The sequence below is a fragment of the Plodia interpunctella genome, chromosome 23 (assembly GCF_027563975.2).
Source record: "Plodia interpunctella isolate USDA-ARS_2022_Savannah chromosome 23, ilPloInte3.2, whole genome shotgun sequence".
Taxonomy (NCBI): Eukaryota; Metazoa; Arthropoda; class Insecta; order Lepidoptera; family Pyralidae; genus Plodia; species Plodia interpunctella.
Genome location: NC_071316.1, coordinates 4,418,833 through 4,431,223, shown reverse-complemented (window position 1 = coordinate 4,431,223; position 12,391 = coordinate 4,418,833). Strand labels below are relative to the sequence as shown.

General features: G+C 42.9%; 1 protein-coding gene across 29 annotated transcripts in view; it reads right to left on the bottom strand.

The window, feature by feature from the left end:
- bt (bent) overlaps positions 1-12,391 on the bottom strand; it is a 109,221-nt gene that overhangs the window by 26,994 nt on the left and 69,836 nt on the right. For all 29 annotated transcript variants that reach the window (XM_064436742.1, XM_053762756.2, XM_053762774.1 and 26 more), the window contains 13 exons: positions 12,059-12,277; positions 11,595-11,796; positions 11,085-11,229; positions 10,280-10,411; positions 9,624-9,837; positions 9,120-9,273; positions 8,449-8,685; positions 7,447-7,661; positions 6,669-6,888; positions 6,060-6,242; positions 1,000-5,586; positions 625-843; positions 98-265 (listed from right to left, as the gene is read on the bottom strand). In XM_064436742.1, the coding sequence (XP_064292812.1) occupies positions 98-265; positions 625-843; positions 1,000-5,586; positions 6,060-6,242; positions 6,669-6,888; positions 7,447-7,661; positions 8,449-8,685; positions 9,120-9,273; positions 9,624-9,837; positions 10,280-10,411; positions 11,085-11,229; positions 11,595-11,796; positions 12,059-12,277 (6,895 nt within the window). The remainder of the gene's footprint in view (positions 1-97; positions 266-624; positions 844-999; positions 5,587-6,059; positions 6,243-6,668; positions 6,889-7,446; positions 7,662-8,448; positions 8,686-9,119; positions 9,274-9,623; positions 9,838-10,279; positions 10,412-11,084; positions 11,230-11,594; positions 11,797-12,058; positions 12,278-12,391) is intronic.

The following is a 12,391-nucleotide window of genomic DNA, read 5'->3' as shown; positions in this document are numbered from 1 at the left end:
CATTCTAGAATCTTTATGGCGCGGTTAAGGTAAGGTGTCTGCTTTTGGGCGTACACATGTGGCTGTTGGTTTTCTTAAAAAAATAAACAAAATATACCCTGCAAGTAGCGCTGTCAGAGCCTTCGCTGTTGACCAGCTGAATAGTATAGGAGCCAGTGTCGGATCTCTTTGCGCAGGAGTTGAGGAAGACTGTGTCAACATCTGACGTCACGAAGCGGATGCGCGCGTCGGGGGACACATCCTCATTATTCACCATCCAGGATACCTGGGGAATATTTTTTTTAATCTATAAAAATGCCAGGGAATCGTGGACAAGACAATTTACGTCTTAATTTACACCAATTCATTTTATACTTAAGCTTTTCATCAAAAGCTCTCCCTATCTCTCTCTCTCCCTCTTTGTAGTCGCCTCAGACCTTACTTTAAGGTTAGTTTTTGCCGAAATGTAGAAGATATAGTAATATCTTCTACATTTCGGCATCCTCAATTATCAGACCATTGGTACACATTTCAACAAAATCACAGCAACAATTCAGTCATAAAATTTTGTATAAGGAATAACTTTTTTTGGGGTCAATGCATGAAATAACCTCAAGGGAACAAATTCAGTTGGGTTTAACTTACTTTAGGTCTTGGGTTTCCAGTGAAAGGCACAGTAATCTTGATCTCCTCTCCAGCAATGACGGTTATGTCCCTAAGACTAAGGTCGCTGGTGATTCTGGGGCAGTTGGGAGGCGCACAAGCCCTGATGGCATCAGATGATTGGGAGTAGGGTCCTTGACCTGCTGCATTGATGGCGGCTACGCGGAACTCGTATTCGTGGTTTTCGATTAGACCTGTCACCTGGAGAATAAATATTAAATCGTGAATCTCAGCTCATATCGATTCCATATATTACACAATAAATTTTAATGTTTTAAAAATTGCACAAAATACACTTTTTACAATAGGTGGACTTAATGATAACAGTATTACGTAACATGTACATTTTATTCTTACCTTGTAAGTAGTATCGGGTATGTGCGCATGCGACGCCTTGGTCCATTTATCTTCAGTGATCAGCCTCTTTTCAACAACGTAGCCAGTGATGGGTGATCCACCATCGTGTCTTGGTTTGGTCCAGGTAATGGTGATACTCGACTCGGTCGTCTCCACAGACCTTGGAGCTCCAGGAGCGCCGGGCGGGTCGAATGGATGCCTAGCCTTAATTGGCTCAGTAGTTTGCACAGGATCAGACTGACCGTATTGGTTCTCAGCCATAACCCTGAATTCGTAATCCCTTCCTACGTTCAGATTCTTCACGCGTAAGAACGGAGTAGTAACATAACCGGAGACCTTAGTCCAGTTAGGCGTACGCGCCTCACGTTTCTCAACAACATAGTTGGTAATTTCTCCACCACCGTTGTCCTTTGGTGGGTTCCAGTATAACGTGAGGGCTTCGCCTTCGAACTCGTCAGCGCGCAGGTTCTCTGGTTTGCCAGGTCTGTCGAGGACACGTACGTTAATAGTCGCCGTGTCGTAACCTGAAGGATTACGCAGTTGCAGTCTATATTGGCCACCGTCAGAGCGTTTAGCGTTCTTGACGACAAGCGATGCAGATTCTGGTGTGATCTTTTGTGTCATTCTTGAATCGCCGTCGACGTCTAGAGGGTTATCCTCAGCGAACCAAGACGCGGTCGGTTGTGGGAAGCCAGTGTAAGGCACGTGAATGGAGAAGTCTTCTCCAGCACGGACGGTAATGTCCCTGACGCCACTGAGATCCATACAAGGCTTGTTAGGCTGTTCAGCGATAGTGATATCCGAAGTAGGCTTGCTCGGGTCTGATCGGCCGACGTCGTTGACAGCAATGACCCGGAATTGGTATTCTTCGCCCTCCTTAAGCTTGGGAATGGTGTGGACGAGGCTTGGGATAGGTACGTCGTTGACGTCCTTCCAGTCTTTGTCGCCTTTGCCCTTCTGTTGGATTATGTAGCCCTTGATCTTAGCTCCGCCATCGCTCTTTGGAGGTCTCCATGATAATGTGACAGAGTCTTTGGTAACTCTATCAGGTTTAGGTGCTTCTGGAGCGCTGGGTTTAAGTCGTTGAGTCTGTGCTGTGATTGGCTCTGTAGGTTTGCTAGGTTTACCAGGGCCAGCCTCATTGACAGCGATGACACGGAATTCGTAACGGTTCCCTTCGCGTAAGTCAGAAACTGTATAGCATGTGTTAGGTGTAGGGTAGTTATTGACCTTGACCCAATCGCCTCCGCGTTCTCTCTTTTCCACGTAATATCCAGTGATGGGCTTTCCTCCGCAATTTGCTGGTGGCTGCCATTCTAGAGAACAGCTGTTGGAACTGTATCCGGTGATCTTAGGCGTGTCTGGCGCATCTGGCGGGTCGAATGGAGACTTCGCAATGACAGGTTTGCTTTCCAATGGATCTGAAACGCCATACAAGTTCTCGGCGCGTACTCTGAACAGATACTTCTTGCCTTCAGTCAAATTCTTGACAGTGAACGAGCATTTCGGACAGAAACCTGCAACTGTTCGCCAGTCGTTGACACCAAACTCTGCCACTTCCACGACGTATCCAGTGATCTCACTACCACCATCGTCTGTCGGTGGGTTCCATGTGAGACTGATAGAATCATGTGTGACTGGAGTGCAAATGAGAGGTCCTTTAGGCACTCCTGGTTTGTCGACAACGATAACCTCAATGTCAGCGGAATCTTTGCCATGTTCATTGCTGGCTGTGATCGTGTATTTACCAGCGTCGTCTCTTGTTGACTTTTCAATGGAGAACTTAGTCTCATCGTTCTTTGTTTCTGTGGAAAGCCTGTGCGATGGTACAAGTGGAATTGATCCCTTGGTCCAGGAGATAGTAGGTGTCGGAGCACCGGAAATTGGAATGTTAATGTTGATTGGTTCGCCAGCGCGAACTTTAACCTTGCGGCCGATAAGATGGTCCAGATGTAACTTTGGTTTTTCCTTCATAGGCTTGGCAGTGAGGATATTTGATGGGTCCGAAGGTTGACCAGGTCCAGCAGCGTTGACTGCAGATACTCTATATTCGTATTGATGTCCCTCTTGGACTCGATCGTCTTCGTAATCATTTGTTCTGACTGGATCCTTGTTCAATTTGATCCAGCGGCCAGTAGCCTTATCGCGTCTTTCAACGTCGTAACCCAGAATGTTGGATCCTCCGTTGGAAATTGGCGGAGACCATCTGACTTTAATATGGTCTTTGTCAGCGGAAACCAACTCAGGTTTGCCGGGCTTACCAGGTGTCGTATATTGATTCTTAGCGACAACTGCTGTGTCTGTGACCAACGGTTCTGATCGCCCTTGCAAGTTTTCAGCAAATACTCTGAACTCATACTTAGTTCCTTCTTGGAGTCTTGGAACTGTTGCATGGTTGTACTTCGGGTTGATGTATGTAACCGCCGGCACCCATCCACCGCCGTGGGTGAGATCTCTCTTCTCGATAACATAAGCTGTAAGTTCGCTGCCACCATTATCTTTAGGTGGTTTCCAAGACAAAGTGACAGATTGAGCAGTGATTTCCTCGTATTCGAATGGAGGCTCTGGTCTTCCAGGCACATCCAAAACAATAAGGTCGAAACTGCCCTCGTCTGATCCAGAATCGTTCTTCAAAGATAGATGATATTTGCCTGCATCCGATCGCTTGCAGTTAACAGTATGGATAATCGTGTGGTGACCAACAGAAGTAACTGTTGTCCTCTCATTAGATAATACTGGTTTGTTGTCACAAGTCCAGGTAACCTCAGGAGTAGGCTCTCCAATAAAGTCCACATCCAAGTGGAAGATAAGACCAGCCTTGATGCGAACTTCTTTGAGCGGCGTAATGATCTTTGGCGCCACAAATCTGTCCTTAGCTGTGATGATGTCTGAAGGCTCACTGGGCTCTGATTGGCCAGCTTTGTTCACGGCAATGACTCTGAATTCGTAATCTTGACCTTCAATCAAATCAGGTACTGTAGCCTTGTTCTTATTGGCTGGTACATGGACTGCATTAACCCAGTATGGGCTTCCTTTCTCCTTCTTTTGAATGATGTATCCAGTGATTGGCGATCCACCATCCGATTTAGGTGTAGTCCATTGTAAGTCCACATGGTCTTTAGACCAATCGGTAGCCTCAGGTTTGCCGGGAGATGATGGTTCATCGAATTCGTTCTTAGCGACTATCGCGCGGTCTAATTCTAACGGTTCCGATTGACCGATAGCGTTCACAGCGCTTACTCTGAATAGATATTCCTTCATGTGAATAAGTCTTGTTACTTGGTGAGATAGGAAAGTGCTCATGCCAGCGTCGGACCAAGTACCGCGAGATAAGTCCATCTTTTCGATGACGTAGTGCAAGATTGGTGAACCACCATCGTCCAAAGGTATCCTCCATGATAGCGAACATGAGTCCTTTGTAACGTCTGATACAACCAAAGGTTTTTCTGGCCTTGAAGGTTTATCTAAGACAGTCACTTGGGCAGTTCCAGAGCAAACTCCAAGGTCGTTCTTAAGGGTCAACTTGTAAACGCCTCCGTCAGCTCTGACAGAGAATGGAATGTCTAGAATGACCCTGTTGTGTAAAACTTGGATGTCGATATGGTCGTTGGGATGAACGACCTTTCCGTTGATCTGCCATTCGACTGTTGGCTTCGGCGCGGCCTCAATAGGTATCTCATACTGTATCCTTTGACCGGCCTTGACTGTCTTGTCAGCCAGTAGCATTTTGTCAAAGTGCGGCGCACAGAATCTGGCCTTAGCGACTTGAGGCGTAGATGCGTCGCTAGGCTCACCATTTCCAGCCTTATTGACTGCTATGATTCTGAATTCATATTCTTCTCCTTCAGTCAAGCCAGGCACAGTTGCGGTAGTCTGGTTTCCTGGGACTGTAGCGGCGACTTCCCATGGTCCGTAGCGTTTCTTCGCTTCAACAATGTATCCAGTGATCGGAGATCCGCCATCCTTCTTGGGCGGGACCCATTCCAAATCCATGTGATCTTTGTCCCAGTCTTTAACCACAGGTGTTCCAGGTTTGTCAGGGGTTCCGTAGGGATCTTTGGCTGTGACGGGTTCGTGACCAAGTAGCGGTTGAGATTCACCCTGTTTGTTGACAGCACGGACCCTGAAGTTGTAATCATGGCCTTCGATAAGATGGTCGATTCTGATGCTGCACGCTTGGACTTCACCCGCTGGGATCCATCGCATATTTTCTTGGTCCATTTTCTCAACAACATAATGCGTGATTTCGCTTCCGCCGTCATCTTTAGGTGGTTTCCATCGTAAGGTGCAGCCTGACTTAGTGATATCGTCAGCTCTGAGTGGTCCTTCTGGTGGTAGTGGTACATCGAGGACGACGACCTTGATGGTAGCTGTATCAGTTCCATTATGGTTTTTAGCCTTAAGGGTATAAGATCCTGCGTCGGCACGTTTGGCGTCAATGACGCGGAATTTGGTGGTGTGAGCGTCATTTGTGATTTTGACCCTGTCAGTGTTGATGACGATGTTGTCCCCGTGGGTCCATTCTTTTGATGGCGTAGGTTCGCCGGCGACTGGGACGTCCAGTTCGAAGTTCTGGCCAGCCTTGACCTGAGATAAAAAAATAATCATTTTTATTTTTTATATTCATAAATGTCAATGAACATATTATCATCAATACAATACAAAATATAATGAGTTAGTTTCTTTGGGGAAGATTTTCCGAAATTCCCACGGACTGCATGTAATGTAGATTTATTAAATAAAATTCATTAACCAGATTACAGACTAATATTTTATATCAAATTCAAAAAATATACATCATTTTAATTTTAATTACTACTGCCTACTGCCCAAGTAGCCTATGTTACTCCTGATAGTTTCATTTATCTCTGAGCTAAGTTTCATCAAGTAGGTTTTTGATTTTATTCGTTGCAAATAAAAATAAAAATCATTACCCTTTATAATATTAATATGGATAAATAAATCATTTCACAAATTTAGCGAATACTTGGACATCGACGCTTAGATGAAACCGCAAAACGCTGAGATGAGAGAGAAACGCGAAAAGAAATAAAACAAACCTTGATATTAAACATGAAGTTCCTGTCGATGTGCGGGGCCAGGTTCTTGGCGCGGGCCAGATGAGGCGCGGCGGCGTCGCTGGCTGCGCCGGCGCCGGCCTTGTTCACGGCGCGGACTCGGAACTCGTACGTGTTGCCTTCGATCAGGTCCGCCACTTTGCCCGACGTTACGTCGCCTTCGATCTGTGGGGAATTATTTTATTGTCCAACTATTATGTATCACTATAAAACAAAGTCGCTTCGCGTTGTGTATCGCATTATCTCTATAGTTTATATATTTAAAACTACGCAGCGGATTTTGATGCGAGTTTTTTTAATAGATTGAGCGATTATTATGGTATTATTCGAGCAAAGATTGGACAGACCGCTAGTGACTCTATATGATTGGAAAATGATTAATGTCATGGGGATTTATATCTGTGAAGACGCTTGCAACAAAATAAAAAGAAAAAAACACTTTTTTCCATCAACGATTTTGGGTCTCGATATGAAAGAAAATCGTTGCTAGCCAACAACAAATTTAAGCTGTTAGAATCCGGTTTAAAACAAAAAAATCACATGAGACTAAACGAAATATAATATTTTTTAAGCATATTTCAAATAATTTACCTTAGCACACTCCTCCCAATCGGGTGAGAACCGATCCTTCTTCTCGATGACGTAGCCCGTGATGGGGGCGCCGCCGTCGCTGTCGGGCCTGCCCCACTCCAGCTCCACGAAGTCCCGGTCGAAGTCCCGGACCCTGGGCGTCCCGGGCTTGCCGGCCACGTCGAACGGGTTCTTGGCTTCGGTCGAGTGGGGAGTGGTGAGGGGCTCAGATTTCCCTTGTCTGAGAGAGAAAGAAAGATAAATGAGCGAAGTAGCAAATATTACAAATTCGGTATTGCTATATTGCAGCGTCCATAACTTGCGATGATTTACAATCAGGTGCAGTTATATGGCTATTTTGTTTATATATTAGAGTAGGTATATATAAATCACACAGACTGAGTTAGTACCAATGTAAATTCGAGACTTTTGTTGTATGATACTGACTCATATATACTATATTTTATAACAAATATATGTAAAAACCCAAGACCCAGGTCAATCTGTATGGCCACGAATTGCAGACATATTCTATTTTTATTAACACTTATTTAATTTAGGAATCTTTCAAGAATAAATAGGCATTTTTTTTTAAATTGCATGTAGCAACCTAGCCCTTATCTATAATTCCCATCAGGCTAAAACAAAGTCTCCTAAGCTCTCTCCTGAACAGATTTTGATGCAGTTTTCACTTTAATTTAGACAGTTTATTCCCGAAGGCTTTCAGACCTCGTGCTAAACCGGGCTGTGTCACTAGCATTATTTAAAAAAATAAGTAAAATCCTCTAAAATCACATACCTGTTAACAGCCCTAACCCTGAACTTATACTTGTGTCCAGGCTGCAGCCCGTCCACGGCCAGGCTGGTCTCGGGCCCCGCCGTCTCGCCTGCGGTCACCCATCTGCCCGTGGCCTCGTCCATGCGCTCCACGACGTATTTCTCGATGGGCTGGCCTCCGTTGTCTGCGGGCGGATTCCAGGACAACTTGGCTCCGTGTGCGTGTACATCAGACACCTGCAGGTAATTATATATTTCAGTTGAGTCCACACATTGCTCGCAGACCGAGATAGATATCCATAGTTTTAAATGGATTGCGTATTAGAAATACAGCTCGTTTATTCTTAAACGGGTTCAAACAAAGTGGTCACTGACTGATAGGAAGTGGCTACCGTAGCCATCTTGCCATGACCTGAATGAATCTGTTCACGCCCTTTTAAACACGCCATTGTTGTCTCCAGGGAAACCTATGGCAAGTAGCTTATTTTACAATCTCAGAGTGTCCACTTTTAAAAACCATTATACCTACAGTGGCCTTCCAAGCTGATTAGGCACACCGAGCACAATAACTTCCACCACGGCTACACTACATCTTTTCCATCAATATTTTCAGCAGTGATGGTGTATCCGTCATCTGCCTCTGTCCTATTTACCTAATCAAGTTACGGAACTCTAAGAAGTGGACATAGACATACCTTGAGTGGCCCTTCCATGCGGACTAGGCACAATAAGAAAATTTTGACATCAATAAGTGATGAGTATTATCAACATAATAATGTTGGATAAAGAACTTTGATTTTTTTTGTAAATAATTCCACTTAAGCCATATTTTTCCATTTTCTCAGCAGTAATGGTGTATTCAATGTCTACCCTTGTTCTATTTCCCTATTCACATACTTTTAAACTTATTTTTGAAAATAATAACTAGAATCGAGCGGGAATTGAGCTCTGATCGGTCCAGCGCGGGTTCTGATGTTTTTATTAAATCTCATTATTATTTTCAAAAATATAAAAATGGAGTTACCTTGAGTGGTCCTCCGGGCGGACTCGGCACACTGAGCACAATGACCTCCACGTCGGCCACATCCTTGCCGTTAGCATTCTCAGCGGTGACGGTGTAGCGGCCGCTGTCAGCTCTGGTGGCCGCCTTGCAGTTCAGCTTCGTGTTGTAATCAGAATGCTGCACTTTCAGCTCGCCTCCCGACTTCACCTCCTTCTTGGCGAGGAACCATTTCGTTTCAGGCATCGGCTCGCCAGTCACCTGAAATGTTTCAATTAGAACTCCTTGTTTGAAATTAAAATATATTATTATTATTATAATAAAGGGATAAGGCATGGAAACGGAAAAAATGCCTAAAACATGTATAAATTTTATAAATATGAATTAAATACACAGATATGTGCATACATATTATATATATATTTGACTGTGTTAATGATGAAATAAATAGAAGAAATGTATAATAACACGCCAAACGCTGAACCAGTTTTTATCAAACTGAAATACTGGCATTTTTTGGCATACTTTATTTTAATTATTCTTCTTCTTAGCGTGTCTACTCGGCGAACATTGTGAAGACCAATAATAATAATAATTTATTCATTCCATCGATCATAAAATTTATTTCGCTTTAGCTATTATCTAGCTTCCTTTACTTTTAATTTCATTCTAAATAGATAATTAATGTATCATACCTTGACGTCGAAGCCGAACTTCTGTCCCACTTTGATCTTGATGTCGATGAGGTTGGTGCGGTCGATCTTCGGCGCCAAGTTCCTGGGTTTGGCCACGATCGGGTGAGTGCTGTCGCTGGGCTCACCGGGACCCGCTTTGTTTACAGCGCGTACCCTGTAATCATTGTTACTATAAAATATAATCTGGACAAATTGGAGAAATACTGATTGTAATAATCCGTCAAGCGAAGTTCTCTCGACTAATAGTACATATATGTAAGTCTATGATCTAAACGGACAAGTAAATAAAATATTTTTTGTACTATTTTTGGGAAGTTAAATTAGAAAATTTTAAAAAGAAATGTTAATATATCTATCCCCTTCGTTTCGTAAATGTACCTTTGATAATTTATACCTTGTGACCTATTCATTAAAGAGACCAAATGTAATAAATATATATAAAAGAGTATATTCTTATAATAATATAAAAATATACTCTTTATTATATATGTTTTCACAACTCACCTAAACTCATAAGTCTGTCCTTCAACCAAATCGGGTACAGTGCATGTGGTCTTATCCGCGGGCACTTCCAGAGCCTTCTCCCAGTTGCCGAACTTGTCCTTCTTCTCCACGATGTAGCCCTCGATGGGGGCGCCACCGTCGTTGGTCGGCGGGGCCCACTTTAGGTCCACGTGGTCCTTGTCCCAGTCCGTCACGCTTGGTGTACCTGGCGCACCTGCGAATAAAGTTATAAGATTATTGTAGTTCCAATCTAAATCGAAAATAAATATTATATTTGCTTTAAAATGGATAGAATTCGATTGAAATACTAAAAGTTATTACTAGAACATTTTAAAAGAAAATAAGGAATAATAAACTATTAAAAGTTGCTATGTATATTTCGAATCATATTAAATCGATATAACACATTTTTATTCCTAATATAGAAATACTGAAAATATTCTTTAAATAACACACTTTCGGGATTTCTGATTATATTTAGTAATCTGCGGGGTACAAACACTTGACCCGGTGACCAAAATTGGAAACTTTAAAAGTCCTGAAATAGACAAAATTCATCAGTAGCCAGATAGTTTCTTCCTCTGTAGTTTATTACCCCCTTTTATGGACCCTTACAGAAGTCAAAAATCTTTTAATAAATACAGGTATGTACTTACCAGGTTCGTCGAAGGGATTCTTAGCGACAATGCTCTGTTCGGACGTGAGCGGCTCCGACTCGCCCTCGGAGTTCACCGCGGACACTCTGAAGCGGTACTCTTTGCCGGGCGTCAGACCGGTGACGTCACACTCTGTAAACATCACGTATTTACTTGTAACAGACAACCATACTAAAATCCACTGTTAAACTTTCACGGCTAAACCGCTTGATCGATTTTGATGAAATTTGGTATGCAGTTAAAAAACCCCATTTAAACACAGGCTACTTTTTTCCAAAAAAAAAAACCCGTATCGAGAATAATGAGGGATGAAAGATTCCGCTTTCGCAGAGAAAATTCACGGGGGCGAAGCCGCGAGCAAAAGGTAGTATTATATAATAATAAATATTTGTTTTATCACCAAAAAAGAAGTGAAGAAATAAATTTAGAAATTTAGAAGATTGTTCCTTCTTTGAACGTGAAATTACGTCCAAATTTAAAATCCTTAAAAATCGTTAGGGGAACCCCTCTAAAATGGTAATATATAATTATATAATATAAATATATATGGACAAATCATAGATTGAGTTAGCCCGAAGATAACTTCGAGACTTGTGTTATGGGATACTAACACTAACTCAACGGCACCAAATTTTTATATCATAAACATAGATAAATTGTGTTATGGAATACTAACTCACCAATAATATATTCTATATCATATACGTATATAGATAAACATCCATCATAGCAAGAATAGGCAAGTGAAATTTGGATGTGTGAAAAAATGTGATTGTGATGTGGTTTGTCTTCGATGTGAACTTACTGGGCTCGTCGGACCTGGCGCACGGCACCCAGCAGCCGGAGGCGGTGTCCAGCTTGTCCACCTGGTAGTACTCGATGGGGGCGCCGCCGTCGTCCTTCGGCCGCTTCCACTTCAGCGTGGCGCCCTCTTTGTGCACATCCGAAATCTGAGGAAACGTTTTTAGGTTATTACAATCTTATTAAATAAAAAAGTCAAAAACACGTTTCGTCTGGTTCTGTCGATGTCAAATATTGTGAAGAAACAGATAAATATATTTATCCCAATAGATACAAAACATGCAGAACTTCAAAGTCGTCACTCGTGACCGACCATAGGTCACAAGTCTTTTCACATTTTTGCTAAAGTTCCATTCCATCCAGAATGAAATGTTTTATTTTTTCTATTTTTACTCAATCTGGTGAAGCTGACCTGTCTTTCTCACATCTTCCAGTACAGTAGTCCGGACTGTTAATCTATCTTTTTCATATCTAAGCAATATGAGTGAGACGAAATGATGGTCTGTTCACTAACCTGCAATGGTCCCTCAGGTTTGAGAGGCTTGTCAGTGACCAGCACATTGATGGTGACAGTGTCCTTGCCGCTCGAGTTGACAGCGATGACGGTGTACTCTCCTGAGTCGTCGCGCTTGACAGGTCTCACCACCACTTTGGTGAAGTAGTCCGGACTGTCAATGGTGACAGCTTTGGATGGTCGGAGTGGTACGTTCTGGAATCTGGAAAGACAATATTTCTCATTAACAAATCAATGTCATGAAAAAATAAATACAATGTTGAACATTGCTCTAAAAAAGTTGTGTGATACGCGTGGATGAGTTAGATGGATAAACGGTTCCGCCATAGCTCCGCCCTATTCTAAACGGAAAACAAAATAAGCTCCACCCGTATACGTAACGTCAGTGCGCACTTCATTGTAGCTGTGCACATACAGATACACCGGATCCTTATCCATATTTCGTCCGTGATTTATACTCTTACCTCCAGTCTACCGCCGGCGCTGGTTCTCCAGTGATAGCCGCCTCCAACTTGAGGGTGGATCCAGCTGAAATGGTGACGTCACGCAGGTGTCTCCTGTCGATCTTCGGAGCCAGGAAACGAGGCTTGGCAATGAAGTTCTTGCTGGCCTCAGATGGTTTACTCTGGCCCGCCTTGTTGATGGCGATCACGCGGAACTGGTACTCGTTGCCTTCGATCAGACTGGTGATACGAAAAATAAATTATATGTGTGACATGACCACACTTATACAATTATATTCGTCGTAAAATAGAATTTAAAAAACTGTGTGATTCGTCCTAATATATTTTCACTAC